At 34.8% G+C, this 16,146-nt stretch overlaps 1 protein-coding gene across 1 annotated transcript in view; it reads left to right on the plus strand.

The window, feature by feature from the left end:
* Positions 1-12,987: 12,987 nt before the first annotated feature.
* Positions 12,988-16,146, plus strand: part of CCDC102B (coiled-coil domain containing 102B) — an 86,177-nt gene continuing 83,018 nt past the window's right edge. Inside the window, exons 1-2 of the mRNA XM_069853028.1 lie at positions 12,988-13,593; positions 15,056-15,270. Of these exons, the coding sequence (XP_069709129.1) occupies positions 12,988-13,593; positions 15,056-15,270 (821 nt within the window). The remainder of the gene's footprint in view (positions 13,594-15,055; positions 15,271-16,146) is intronic.

The raw sequence follows: 16,146 nt of genomic DNA on the forward strand, positions 1-16,146 counted from the left end.
CGTGCATGAGTTTTGGTGATGTCTCTGTTCTGGTGGTTTTGGTTGCTGACTTATTCCTCTGTAACTAATTTTATCTTCACAGGTTTGCTTTTTAGTTATGTGAGTTTGGGCTTCGCTGCTCCTGCAGAGATGAGATTAAAAATTATGACTGTCTCCCCTTTCAAGGTAACTTCTGCTGTCAAATTGTCTTCTATTTATTTTCATCTTCTAAAGGAGCATGTCTGGGGCTGAGGTGCCTTTTGTCCTTACATTTTCAAATGCATCGTGATTTTTATTGCTTCATTACTATGAAATTGTGTGGAATAATACGAAATATTAATAATAAATTAATTAATAATATGAAAAGAAGTTGCATCAAAGAAGAACTGGAGTAATTGTGCATGTTTTAGGAATACTTGAGGAAGACTGTTTTCAAAAGGTTACAATTTTAGTGCTTTACACCCCTCTCTTTTTTCCAGTTTAGTTAATAGGAATGTTCCGATATGTTGCTGTGTCTGCTTTTAGTGCTTTATTGGTTTTGGCTTGAACAGTCATGTGATTTAATTTCTTCTGTCCACTAAGGAAATGGCATCAATATAGCAAATATCATTAACTTCTATGTTTTGAAAAAACATTGCTCTAACTTTCTCCTCTGAGACTCATCGAATAATCTTCTTCACTGGCCCAGTAATCCTGAAAAGGATCAGGTCTCTTCCTTTGTGACCACAAAGGGATGGGTCTTGACAGTTAAAAATTCAAAATTTGGCAATTATATTCTGTAAACGCCTCTCTGTGGACCTTGAAAAAGCAGATCAGGCATATTGCCAAAGTTCAAATTTACGCAATGTGAAGAGAGTCCGTCCCACGCTAGCAAGAGGTGCAATAGTCCATTTGACAGCTAATATAGTACAAGTATTTATTTACTAAAAATGCTTTGCATACCTGGGGATTTCTAGGAAAACAATTCAGGTTGCTATGTGAAGGTCATGTGTTCACAAGCTTGTATGTTGGCAATGTCTGTTCTGTAATTATTATAATAATAGGCCTGATATCAGAGTCAAATAAGACTGAAAAGGAAAAAATGTATTTTCAAGTAAAAATATGAAAAAAGAGCTGACTGTCAAAGTAGATGATATATTTCATCAAAGCTTATAGAACGTGTAAGTTGCATACTTTGGTCCACACAATTTCACATGGTACATCTGCAAATTTGCAGTGTAATTTTTAAATTAAATTTGAATGCTTTTCTTGCAATGGTATAAAACCAAGATTCCTCAAAGAACTGGCGGTTACTACAGAGTGTAACAGAACAAAACATAAGGTTTGATTACAGTTATACTGTTGGTCTATTATGCATAATTCTTATTTTTGTGCCTTTTTTCCTGAAGAGTATGATTTTCTTCCCCAAAAAGTAGTTAATGACAGTGCTCCATGTTTTTAAAAAAATGAATATCCAGGAGAAAAGAATTGAAAAAGAAATTTAGGGATTTTTAAGAATGGCAAATTATTCAACATATATTTAGTAGAAATTCCAACAGTACCACTTCATTCACATCATGCACGGACTTTTTTTTTCTTTTTGAATGATAAATTCTCTCTTACAGATGTTTACTTGTGAAGATATTTTCAGTTGTGATCCAAGTTATTAAACTTCCTCCTACGTAAAGCAAATGTACATCAATTTCCATAGAAGCTGAGAATTTATTTGGCAATGGGAAGGTCTTCTTGGACACATTCAGAGATTGCAGCAAGCAATGAACGGTGGGAAGTGAGTTCAATGTATCTTGTGGATATGTTGAAATGTGATTAGTTTCAAAGGAATAACAAACCACATAAGTTATGATGTTTACATAACTGGATTTTTGAAATGTGAATTGATTTCCTACAGTAGGGTTAATGCACTGTAACTAGAGAATATTCTAATAGGAGATGGGATATGTGCAGTAACTACAGAGGATGCATAATGTAGCTCTCGTATTATTTTATTGCTTGGAATTTCTTTGGTTTTAATTTAATATAGACTTGGGATTTGATTTTGTTGTGGGGTTTGTGTTGTGGGTTGTTGGTGGTTTGTTATGGTGGTTTGTTTCTTTTATCTTTGGGGTTGTTTTGGTTTTTTTTCACTTTCTCGTTTGTTTTGGAGCTTTTTTCTTGCTTTGTTTTGGTTTTTGGTGGAGGCTTCTTGTATGTTGGTTTGGGTTTGGTGTTTTATTTGGTTTTTTGGGGTTCTTTTCAGTATGTCTAGGGGTCTTTTCACGTTTTTTTACTGAATGTCTTTTCTCTCTGGGCACTGGAATAGATTTTGTGAGTCACAGAAGTCAAATAATGCCCATGTAATTGATGGGACTGGGAGGTTTTGCTTGTTCATTTCCTTAAAATAAATAATAAAATTTAAAAAGACTAGTATCAGAAAATTATCTTAATTGAAGAGTCCTGCAGCTGTAACTGCTACTCATGATAAGAAGACTACCTGTTATACTACTGTTAAAAGGTGGTGGGATGTTAGTAGGGAAGTAGAGGTATCTTCCTTAGAGCTATGAGTGAGGAAACCTGGTTTCTCAGTCTGAGATTGTGACATACGAATTGTCAGCATTCTGTCCATGATGAGTTTCTTTTAAAATAAGAAATACTTCGCTCCTCAGAGCTATAGCAAATAATTTCAGTTGTGTCTAATTTCATCAGACCACGCAATGGTGTTATGCTTTGTCACGTCAGTTACAAAAATGTTTGAGCTTATATTCGTCAGAAATATTTCTTACTTCATATTTTAATACTGTAGTATAAATTTAATACAAAGGTATTTCATGTTTTGGATATGAGCTTTTTGAAATTTGTTTTGGTTTGTTTTTTTTTACCTCTCCTCACCATGTTCTTTTTGTATCTCTGATAATCTGAAATACAACCGTTTTTCATAATAATGTCCAACAAACTCTGGCTATTTACTTAGTTAATTAGGAAAATACAAATAGTAGCCAGATGATATACAAACATATGGCGGGGAAAACTGACCTTATTATAGGATTTTTAAAACTCGGGAGATATACTAAGAGCAAGCAGTTGCATAAGAATCCATCCAACTTGGAAAATATTAGTACTTGTGCTTAACTACTGCGATTAGAATAATTAATTTAAGCTTATACATAATATTGTGGAGACTGGGGTCAGAGCCTTCAGGTTAGAAAGGGAGAAATGAAAACTGAATAAAGCCATATTTAGAGAGGAACAATATAACAAAAAATTTATTTTTGGTAAATAGCTAGTATTTAGAAGAAAAATGTTTCAGTTTTAGTTTTGATAAAGCCTGACCAATGGGATTTTTTTTTTCAAGTTACTGTGGAGTGGCCTTAATGCTGTGAATAATTCTGTTGGCTAAGACCCAGTACTGTGCAGATGAGAAAAGGATGCAGGAAATTCTGTTGTTTACACGTGTCTCAAAACTGAGAAGCAAGAGGAGCCCAACAAACCCAGAGGATAAGAGGTCTTAAGCTTGTGAGTTTGCTATTTATTTTTTATATTTCTCTTCAGGGACACAGTCTGAGTTACTATCATGCTGGTCATAAGGAGGAAAGTAGTCTGAAATACCCAGAAAAACTTTCAATGTTCAGAAAATGGATATTTTTTAAGTGTGTGGCTAAATTAGATCTAGCTAGATTTTTTTTCTCTTCTTTCCGTTTTACTACTATCAGGAAACCTTAATTCTAGCACTCCATTAAAATTGCTTGGTTTTCAGATACAGTAGAATACTTATTAACCAAAACCAGGTAAGTTTTCAAATTTTCAAAAGTTTTCAAAGTGACAGTTTGTTAAATAGTTATTTCTTATTTTTGTTTAGAAATCAGTACTAATGCAGAAAGTAACTTTTAATCATTATTAGTGTTATGAACATAAGTGTAATGAGAATACTGTTATGAATTTGCAGCAGTTCATACTACATTTTGTTGATAGGAAACAGTTTCCAGTGTTTCTATTTTCATAAATTCTATGAATGTGTTGTATAGCCTTTCTGATTTCTTTCAGAATATATCTGATGACAGGATAAGAAGAAAGTATGTTTTTAACTTAATATAATACTTTTTTAACTTAATATAATATTTTTAAATAATGGTTTTAATTCTATGTAATACTATTCTAATTGACTGTAATAGGATTTGTTGATACTATGATTTGTTGATGATAGAGAAAGTTTGTCATTATTAAAAAGGCAAGTAGCATATATGGTATAAGACTTTATGGATGATCCATCACCAATGAGAACCAAGGGTCAAATTTCAAAAGTAATGCTGATGAATTTAATAACTATATATAGCAAATAGTACTAAAGGACCTTCTACTGAATATCCAGATAGCTGCATTTTATCCATCCCAATTCTCACTGATTCCTACAACAATTTTTAGGCAGACTTTATTATAAATAATTCTATTCCTAGAAGCCTAGGTTTCTTTTTAGATTACTTATGTTAGAAAATGTATATTTTTCTTAGTTTCTTAATGCTTTTTTTTTTTGCATAATAAAGCGAAGGCAGAAGGATTTCCCTGATATTTTCCAGGTATTGTTAATAGAACTAGTCATATCTTTCTATATCATTAAATAATGCAGAGTATTCAACAAAAAACTTAGTGAAAAATGTGAATTAAGATGTCTCTCATTTTTATATATTCTTTTATTGTTGTTAATAGTCCATTCCATTTGTAGGCATCCTAACTAAGCTTTTCTTTTCCAAGTTGTTATTTAGTAATAAGATATGAACAGGACTGTACAACTGAGATTTAGTTTTTGCTTAACTGTCTTCACGTAAAGGTGTATCAATACATATAAACTATATTATCCTGGTATTAATTTCCTGTTGAAGCACACTAGAAACTATACTTCACAATCACTTGGAAAAGAAGCAAAGAACACTTTTACTCCTATTGCCTTTACAATCCGTACAATCTTTCATTGGCTGGTTTATTGTGAAAATGATCTGCCCTGAAAAGGTTGATTCTCTGCTCATGCTATTTTGAGTGAACTAGGTCTGATCTATATTGGGTTAAATGAGACTAGATTTATGCTAAAAGGGAGTTGTGGTAAACGGAGTTAATTCCAGCTGGAGGCCAGTGACAAGTGGTGTCCCCAGGGCTCAGTGCTGGGTCCAGCCCTGTTCAGTGTCTTTATCAATGACCTGGATGAAGGCATCGAGTGCACCCTTAGCAAGTTTGCAGGTGACACTAAGCTGGGTGGAAGTGTCGATCTGCTGGAGGGTCGGGAGGCTCCAAAGGGATCTGAACAGGCTGGATCCATGGGCTGAGACCAATGGGATGAGGTTTAACAAGGCCAAATGCCGGGTCCTGCACTTGGGGCACAACAACCCTGAGCAGCTACAGACTAGGAGAAGTCTGGTTGGAAACTGCCTGGAGGAGAGGGACCTGGGGGTGTTGGTTGACAGCGACTGAACATGAGCCAGCAGGGGCCCAGGTGGCCAAGAAGGCCAATGGCATCTTGGCTTGGATCAGAAACGGCGTGACCAGCAGGTCCAGGGAGGTTCTTCTCCCTCTGGACTCGGCCCTGTTGAGACCGCTCCTCGAATCCTGTGTTCAGTTCTGGGCCCCTCACCACAAGAAGGATGTTGAGGCTCTGGAGCGAGTCCAGAGAAGAGCAACGAAGCTGGTGAAGGGGCTGGAGAACAGGCCTTATGAGGACTATATGTATTATTTCTTAAGTACACTTTCCTCAAAGAAGACTTAGAGGAGTTGGGGTCATCACAGCATGTTATCTCATGGTATTAAATCCAACAAAGGAGTCTTTGAGCTGTTGAAAGACATGAGACTGTGTTAAAGCACTACAGTGGTGCGGTTAAGAATAGTTAAGAATGGTTACATATAAATGTCCAAGAAGTCATTTTCTTTCAAGAATAATCTTTAAATATTTGATTATAAATTAAATGGTCTCTGAAAGTATTCTGATAAAATTGAGTGTGTCTTCACAGAAGAGTTGTTAATTATGATACAAGTATATCACAGGAGCTGCGCAAGCAGAAGGGATGGGCTGTGACCCAGAGAAAACAAAATATTCATGAGCATTCATAGTTGTCTGCTTATGTGGGTGGGAAAATAGTTTGTTTCCAGATTGACTCTGAGCAGTGTTTTGATGAAAAATTAGGTTTTGCCCTAATAAACATTGGAATGTTTTATGTCTTGGTCTGAAACAATGCATCAGATATCTGTGATTAATTTTCCCTACTCCCAGTGTTATGAAATTGCTTTTGAAGGTAGGTCATGTTTTGAATTGAAAAATATCATAAATTATATACAGTTATAATAAGGCAATTCTTCATCTCTCATATTATATAGCATATGCCGAGAATTTTTAAAACTTGAAGAATTTCTCTGAATATTTGTTTCAGAGATATGCCTTTACATCTTCACAATTTAAAAAGAAAAAAAACTCAGTGTTTTTTTTGTTTGGTTTTTTTTTATCAATAAGTGAAAAAATCCTGTAAAACTGGAAGCTGTTCAGTTTAAAGCCACATTCCAACTGAGTAACATACAAAAAATTGTTGGAAATGTGCTATAAACACTAGAAAACAAACTTGTAGTCATTTTATTTAAATAATGAAGCTCCTCTATACATTTAAGGGACCTCTACTCTTTGACTAGACAGATTTCAGTATTGTGTCTGACCTAAATCTTGCTCAGTAAAGTGCTGTTCCCAATGGTTAAAGAAATCAGTCTTCAGTTGCCTTTTTCAGATTCCACTTGAAACTGAAAGGAGCCCGCCTCCCCTGGTCTATAGCTAATCCCATTTTAACAGAGCCAGGGAGGGCAGGGAACAATTTGCTTAGGCTGCCAAGTCCCTCTCAGCAGCATCACCAGGACAAATACAATTTGCCCAGTCTGCCAGACCTCCATTGACAGCATCACTGGGACAAAACTTTTTTATCCCTTAAATCAGTTTTTAAAGTTTCTGGAAGCTTGTATGTGCCCACAAATAAATTTTATTATATAATCTTGTGACAGGTTATGGGTTCAGTGGTAGCTGGTGATAAGACACTGGCTCTAAAAATAAGACTTATAAGCAATATACAGTTAAAATAATAATAATAAATAGTTAAAAATAAGCAATATACAGTTAAAATCCAAATATAGCTAGAAGTGATATGCAGTTAAACACTAGGTATAGATGGACACTATCAGCTAGTGCAATGTTAGTAAATAAGCACTTATAACACGGGGTCCTTACCCAATAGGTGTCCCTATGGAGGGGGAAGATAGGGTCCAACCATCAGCTGATCCTGGACAGTTTCAATGAAATTTTCCCCAAAAACTTTTCCCCTTGTGTTTAATTTTTATGAGGTTTATATAGTTTGAGGGGGAGAGTCATAGAATCATAGAATCACCAGGTTGGAAGAGACCCGCCGGCTCATCAAGTCCAACCATTCCCATCAATCACTAACCCATGTCCCTCAGCACCTCGTCCACCCGTGCCTTAAACCCCTCCAGGGAAGGGGACTCAACCCCCTCCCTGGGCAGCCTCTGCCAGTGCCCAATGACCTTTCTGATATCTAAGATAAATTGGCAAATATTTTGAAGGAGATAGTCTGGCTTTACTTTTCAATCATTATAGTGAAAAACATTTAAATGGGAGTATGGTTAAGAGAAAAACTTTTCCGTATGTCACTGAATTCTCAAGGAGATGCAATTTGTTTATTTTTTCTATAATTATGTGAGGGAATTCTGATGGTAATATGTGTAATTGAATATCAACATTTTGTTATTTAAGCATGTATAAATAACAAATCATAATTTACATATGCAACATTGAAAACAATACTTTTTTCACATAACCTCGTGATGTTTTTTAAAAGGTGAAGAATCAAGCTGGTTAGAACAGAGTTCTAGAGCATGAGTGTGCTAACGTGAAAAACAATCAAATATTTATATATTCTATTAAAATTCATATGGATTATAAAATTACTTGATTTTTAAAACCAATCAGCTGGAATTGCTGCAGAAGTCAAAAATTTGTGTATACTATATGGTTCTTTACAATGCAGAAATGCTGCTTCTAAGGCTGTTTGGTGTTGTTACAAAAAAAGGCTTATTTCTTTCAAAGATTCAAAATTCAATACCTTCGTTTCTTCTTGTTTCTTGGCTGTTATGGCAATGTTGTTAAAACATGAAGAAGCAGGCAGGCACAGCTCTTCAGAAACCACACTGCTTAGAGAAACATGGAATGCCTGAGGTTAGAGAGACCCTCTAAAAATCATCTAATCCAGCCACCCTGCTCAAAGCAGATTACTCAGGACTTCTATATAACATGTCTTTGTTTCAAAAGAATTGCTGCCAGAGTGCAGATTTTATTTTCTCTAAAATGGGTGACACCACTTCTACCTGGAATTGTAAATCTTATTTCAACGGATTGGAGGAGGTTATGGGGAGGGATAAGAAATGAGAATAAACTGGCAATGTGACTGGTGTGGCCAGCTTGAGGGCCTCTCAGGGCTACTTCACATTTCTTTTTGTGCAGTTATAAACTTTATAGATATAAATTTTACCCTACGTGTTTTCATATGAAATATGAAAACCTTCAGGAGAAGCAAACTGCTGTTAACGGTAGAAAGAATTCCTCCTCTGGGGTCAGAGAATTTTTGTTTCTTACCATGAATACTGGAATATTAAGTAGCAGTATACTTAATATTGTTCTATAAAGTAAAATGCTTATTTCAGCTTTGTGATAACTACTTTATTTTCCTTTGGTTTCTAGATTGTCCTGCCTTGTTTCTAACTAAATCAATAAAAGATTCAGCTGTTCCCAAGTACTCCTTTCACATGCCAATCCATTTATGGCTTATTGCCTTTCAGTCATCATCTTTAATGTGCTCATCCTTTACCTTTCCCCTTTAGGGAATTTAGCTATAAATGGACTGCTAAAATAATAATATACTTTCTAGTGGCACTTCAGAAATACCTTGTCTGTCACAATGTTTTATATGGTACTAAAATGCAATTTTCCCTACTGAACTTTCCTGAAATTTGTTTCTGGTTTTGAACTTTTTAGGCTTCATACAGTAGTTGACAAACTACTTTGTCTCTGGGGTTTTTTGTTTTGGTTTTGGTTTTGTTTTTTGATAGAAGAGTAAGCTGAAATTCCAGTTTTTGGGTTTTTTTTGTCTTCTTTCCATCCATCATATTCCCTCTCATCATCTAGTGGTGATCAACCCAGAAGTGGGATCTAAGTAATTTTGCACACGTTCTCCTAACAAGTGCTTGATAACATTTGGTCCTAGTCCTTTTACTACTTCAGGAATTTTTTAGCCTCTCCTGTGATTGAATTTATTTATTTATTTTCAAGACAAAGGTGTTTGTACCATAAGGAAATAATGAGGAAAATAGTGACATTCCATTTTCCCAAGATTTTATATTTTTGCCAGACCTATAGGAAATGCAGAAGACTTTATGCAGCACTTCTGTCTTTACTCTTTCTTCCTAACCAGTCTAAATATTTTGAGTTTATTTTAACTCAGTTTTATCTTTGGGTTTGTTTGTTTGTTTCTAAAAATATGAATTTTATTTCCTTCCTTTAGGAACTCTGAAAATAAAGGAACTTTGAAATTAAGATTTAGGCCTGACGTTGACTATAAGATACAAAAATTCCACATTACTTTGAGGTTGATACAGTAGGAGGAGAATTCATTGTACAGCATTTGAACCTCACCAAGCTTGTACTGCTTTATTCTTAAAATATTATCCATTATGCATTTATCTGGGTAAGAGAAAAGCAGCAAACCATTTGCTTAAAGGAGCAACAGTTGTAAGAGCAGTGGTAGCTTAGGCAGAGTGCACATTCCCAGTACTGCTGTTCTACTTATGTAAGGATGTTCATTCTAAGAGACCAATATAATCTACACATCAAGTTTCCTAGATTAATTTATCTTGCGTGATATGAGTAAAATGTTGGTGACATGTCCTGTACCATTTCTTGGCTAAAATAGCACCAATCTATGATTAGTTTTGCGAAAGCTTATGCCGTGGGACATCCTCTCCACACAAAATTTAAGTTCCAGTGTGTGTCCAAACCAGGCACTTGCTCTGCCTCAGAGTTTTGAAATACATTTATTCTAGCCAAGTGATCAGCCACCTGACTCTGTGATGCTGAGTAGGTACATGATCTATGGATATATTCTTAGATTGAGCTTTCCAGAGTGGTGGGTTTCCCCGCCATACATTTCTACTGCTTGCTAGCTAAAATCAGTTTTACAACAGGAGTAGGGACACCTAACTTGATCTCCTTTCCTTTATCTTTTCTTGATGGTTCAGTAGTTAACAGCCCTTTGTAAACAGCCCTTTGTAAACAGACTGACAGTCAAACACTCCCTCTATTCTTCCCATGATGAGCCCATCACATCTGCCCATCTTCTCAAAGCCTTCTTCCTTTGTAGGGTTTTTTTGATTGAAGGGGCAGTTGCAGCAATATCATGAAAAGTCCTGACTTTCCACTAGCACTTAAGAAAGCACACGTGCAGTTTTAATGGTTCATTTTTTTCCTATTATATTTACAGATCAGACAAAAGAATTAACTGGCTTAACCTGAAATAGACATTTTCTCTAAAGTTATAGGATCCCTTTAAAAGTATTTGGCTAACGTCTTCATAATGAAAAGGCATGTAACTAAGGATTAGGTCATGCAATTAGTAAAAGGATATTGAAATACTATCCTCAAGTTGCTGACTTAGCTACTGAACTCACTGGAAAAACACTGAGCTCAGTGAGCAGATATTAACATAGGGGAAGTGTAATAATTCTTTCTCACCTGGTGATTTTGTTATCTGTGCCAACAGGTATTAATATATTTCTTTGTGCTCATAACAATTATAACCTGTAATAATAAATCAAGACCTCTTCTTACTGGTGTTTATAGTCATTAGGCAAATTAGCAAGGCTTCAATATTATGCAGTATGGTTTAGAGCTATATTACTTGTAGTTTTTGCCAAATGTCTGCACCTTTTTTTTTACCTCTGGGAACAACTGGATCTCTCTCCCTCTCTTTCTCTCAAAGTGTCCTCACCTTATTCACATGATACAATGAATGTTGCTTCCTATACCTTGTGTATACTTATTTTCAGCTTCAAGGGAAGCTATTATTCCTGATTAAATGAAAATGTTCTCTTTCAGTTTCATACAATATTCTCACAGAAGTCAAATACCATGCTTTAAGTATAATCTTGTATACAATATATAGATTATTTTTTTGCTGTTGTTCACAAGCTCTTGGCTGTTGCTCCCTGGATATTATTTATGTAATTTTACAAGATCTATAAATTGAATGCAGTTCTGTGATGGTATTCAAAAAGACAGTCCTTCTTTCCTTCCATATGATGTTTCCATGCCACATTTTGTGGAAACACTAGGTTTCATGTTGCCACTAGTGAAATAGGAGGGTATTGAAGAAGCTTAAAAATTACTGTTTGCCAGTGTTGTAGATCTGTCTTATGTGATTTGATCTGATTATTTCACTACTTGTACTAAGAGGAAACACCACCCAGCCAAGAACATGTAGATGCACGTCTAAGAAAGGAGGTGCTGTCTTTTCAGCAGCAGTATATTTGTGCTGGATTACACTAGTCATGACAGTACAGCATTTCTGCAACCTACTTTCATTAATGCTCATAGGAAAACACATTTTGCTTCAGCTAAACCAGGGCTGTATGCAGAAGACTTGTGATTTTTTCACCATAGAATGAAAGGAAATTCAATAAAGTAAAAACAGCAATTTCCTGAGATTATTATTAAATTAATAAAATCAGAACAAGTAATGAATCATGCCTCCCACGCTCTATATACTCTTGTTCTCTCTTGTGTTAAATGCAATGTTAAATTACACAGTATGTGATATAAGAGGCCACTGCTGCACCTTGTTCACTAAGTAAAACATAAATCCAAAAGACTTCAAAGAAACATTGCTTTTTTGTACGCACCTGTTGTTTTAGTAGGTTATAAAACTTCGAAGAAAAAATGCATAGAAAAAAATCCCATGGATGAAACAGAGATCTGAAAAGCTTTCAGTGAATCCTGAGCCCTAGTTACATTTATTCTTTTACTTTTGAGAATTTGGCTTCATCAGTTCCTTTGTGCTTCAGCGACAGTATTTAGATTCACAGAATCATAGAATCAGCCATGATCAATTCTAAAATAAATGAATTCATAAATAGAAGGGATGTGTGACTAGTCTGTGCAGATTGTCCACATCAACATTTTCTCAGCACTGGAGTGGGAAAGCAACTTCTGACACATTGGTTTTCCTCTGGGCTGAATGACTAATAGCAGATAAATAACGGAAAGGAACACAACAAGATTTACTAGCAGAATCATTTCATCATGAGGTAGGTTATACAGTACAGTAGGATAGCGCTACCCTTTCAAGAACAGTAAAAGAATATGCTTCTTTGACAGCTTCTAGAATTTAGACAACAAAATAAAGCCCTCTATAAAAACGCTTAATTTTTCTCATGAAACAAAGAAAATCCAAAGGTCAGTTCCTTTCTTGATTTTGCTTTTCCTTCAGTAGGAAAATGATGAGGTAAGTTTTGCCTCCTATGAAGTTTCACAGTTTGGGAAAGAACATGAAAGAATCTTTGACTGTGGTTCTAGACAAATACCTTTTTCTTACTAGATATTTCAAACATGTATTGATTCAAATTAATCTTGTCTTGAAGGATGAAAGCTTTTGCCTAGTTTCTGTAGACTCAAAAAGTTTTGAGAGGACTATGACTACTTAATTATACTTCCTTTGGCAGCAATTCCTAATGAAGTAATAGGTGTGTCTGTTTATGCTACTTGCAAAGTATTACATAAATATATTTTAATAGCAATTTGTTGTTGACAAAGCATTTTTCTAAAACATGGGCAGTATTACTAGGAATATCTCATTATTGTAGTAGCAAAATAAACTACTGCTTGAGGTTATTCATGTAATTTAATTGAGGGAAGCTAAATTTTGTCTTTGTCTTTTCTAGGAGTGAAATTAGATCATGAATCAAAACATGAATTTAGGCTCTGTTCAGAAACTAATGGAAGAGACACAGGTTTTTGGGACCCAACCAAGACAACCTTATAAATTAGCTGGAAGTTGCCAACCAGGTGGCCATCTGTGTAATTCAAATCTGCCATCTCAAAGTTTCTACCCATTTTCATCTCATTATTCATATTTGCATATGAATTACAGCAGTGATTGGGAAATTTCTGAAGCAGTAAGAATTCATGAACTGGAAGAAGTCAGAGCCAGAGCTGCCCAAATGGAGAAGACGATGCGCTGGTGGTCAGATTGTACTGCTAACTGGAGGGAGAAATGGAGCAAAGTTAGAGCAGAAAGAAATAAAGCCCGAGAGGAAGCACGACAATTGAGAATCACATTAGACAATGTTGTAAAAGAACTGAGTATGCTTAAAAAAATAAATCAAGATTTAGTAAATGAGAAGGAAAACTTAGAAAATGTTACTGTTTGGAAAACAGAATACAGTTGCTCAGAAATACCTTGTACTAAAAAAGACCTAAACAAGTTAACATTTCTGGAACAAGAACCTGTGAAAGAACTAAACAAAACCAACAAGATTCCTGTGGCAGAAGACACAAAGAAGGTAAAGAATATGAGATTTTTTTTTAGTTCATGAAGAAACAGAAGATTATGGATATATATCTAGAAATGGGATTTTTCAAGGATTTTGACCTAAACACTACTTGATCCATTCAATAGCAACCCCTTTTTTTCACCCACCTAATATTCCTAATTTAGAGAAATATGGCAAACAATTCCAACTCTTCAACAATGGCTAAACATTTAAGTAACATGTAGACAGTTATTTTCAATAACTTAGAGTATTGTTCTGACTCTTCTGTTTTAAGGTAATAGATTACCTCTGTTACCTGATTACTCTGTGTTTTGTGTACTTCCATTTGTATTTTTTTTTACGTCCAAAAAAGCAACTTAATTTCTTGGTTTCTGAAATTTAATTCTCCCTTGACATAACTTCTAAAATGTAAGAAGACGTGAGGCAAATTGTTCTGCAAAGTAAGGAGAGCAATTAAGTTGTTATACAAAAATAAACAATCAAGTATGGACATGGTTTAATACAGCTCCTGGTTCTAGACAAAAGAACTGGTTATATTCATCAAAATGGAACTATTTGTTCATGTTTTACCAGTTTTAGTTCTGTGCCTTAGCATATATTATATAGTCTTCATAGGCAACACCATGTGAAAACTAGACTTGTGATTTGTCTGGTAGCAGTGACTTCAGTTCAATGAGAATTGTCCAGATCTTAGCCTTGAATATCTTACATGCAGAATAAAAACTCAAAAGAAGAGAGTGGTATGAAATAGGACTGTTGGTAATCTGTTAAAATGAGGTTAGCTTTTAAAAACAGCTCGTCAGAAGTAATAATACTTAAATACATTTTTAAATGAAACTTGTTTATAAGAGACATTCAATCTTCCTAATAAATACGTAATTTATATTTAATTACTTTTACCTTCTTGTTATGAGTTTTGCTTATGTTTTCTATTCAAAGCATCTTCAAAATAGATACTACAGTGCTTTGAGTTTGTGAATGGGATTCAAATCGGTATGTTGCACAGGTAACCTTCGTCCTAATACAAAACTTGTGTAAGTCCATCACCTGCTTCAACATGATTTACATTAGATGTGTGAGAGTTCTTAATGTCGAGTTTCTCAATATATCATTTGTATGTATAAATTATATTCCTGGTTTTGTTAGTTAAAGGATTCTGTCTTCACCATAGTTATAGCCAAGTAATGATAACTACATTAGAAGCTACATTAGAAATATTTTGGATATGGAGCTTGTTATAACAGAATCAGTGACAGATAAAGCTTGTTGTAACAGAAGATGACAGTGCCCAAGCACAATAACGGCACAGTCTAGCCATATACAACCGTACAAGACATTACTTATTTCCTGGTTTTTTTTCCTGTGTGATTTACATGTCTGGAAGAGCCTTAGTAGACCTTGAAGAAGTTGTGTTAGAGCTTTATCTTTGTTGATGGGGATTTTTAGATGTCATATTTTTCTGTTTTCTCAGGATTTAGAGGAAATACAAAACCAAACCAATCACAATAAAAAAATCACTCTAAAGAATCCTGATTCCTTTAGCAATGGAGTTCCCGGCGTCTGTTTGGAGGAAACTAAGAAAAGTCTGGACAATACAGCTAAGACAACACGGAATGATTTAATACATTTTTCTGCCTTACATTTGCATTTGACTGAGATGCAGAAAATCTCACAGAAGGAAAGAGAGTAAGTGCAAAATACATCCTAATTAGGGAAATTGCTATTTAAAATAAAGGTATTTAAGATACTTTCTAAAACAGTTATGGTGACATTTGCATTTATAGCTCATACGTTCTCACTTCTAAGCTTTATTAATTGTTATTTACCAGACTTTGATATGAATTTAGAAAACTCAGCGTAAGATTTTTTTTCTTTAATAGTATTCAAAATCCAAGTTTCCATGTTTTGTAAACATTTCACAGTAGTATGTTTATTGTTTTCTTTGGCTTGCCTGTCATTTAAATAAGAAGTCTTCCATACAAAACTGTTAAGGATGTACAGCTAATTAAAAAATTATACTTACTACTGATTTGGTTTCAATGCAGAGATATCTAATGTATGTTGTGCCCAATTATTGGAGTTCTTTGTGCGTAGTAACAAATTTTCATGTACTCTATCAGCAGACTTTGAAAGAGTCTAACTGCAGAATGACTGAGGCCATTTTCAAATTAAAAGTACCTGAATACAGCTGCAAAACGCTGTTAATCTTAATCTCTTCACCTGTAGTGTGGTTTATGTCAAGAACAGATAACAGAGAGAGAGTAACACATTTATTTCATGCTTATTGTATCACAACAAATTTACCTGACATAAATAGTAAATGTGCATTTTAGTGGTCTAACAGAATTCATTACACAATATATGCCAGCATGTGAGTCTCTGTGTTGGCAGGAATTCCTTGATGTTTCATAGAGCCAAAATGGCTTTCTGAGGAAACATTCAGTATATCGTGTATGATGGATATAGCAGGACTTATCAGGCACTATATGACTGTAATTTCAAAATCAGATGAAGTCAATTTGCAAATGAAGAAAATTCCCCATCTATTGCAAACTCATTCAA

The sequence above is a fragment of the Phaenicophaeus curvirostris genome, chromosome 3 (assembly GCF_032191515.1).
Source record: "Phaenicophaeus curvirostris isolate KB17595 chromosome 3, BPBGC_Pcur_1.0, whole genome shotgun sequence".
NCBI classification, from domain to species: Eukaryota; Metazoa; Chordata; class Aves; order Cuculiformes; family Cuculidae; genus Phaenicophaeus; species Phaenicophaeus curvirostris.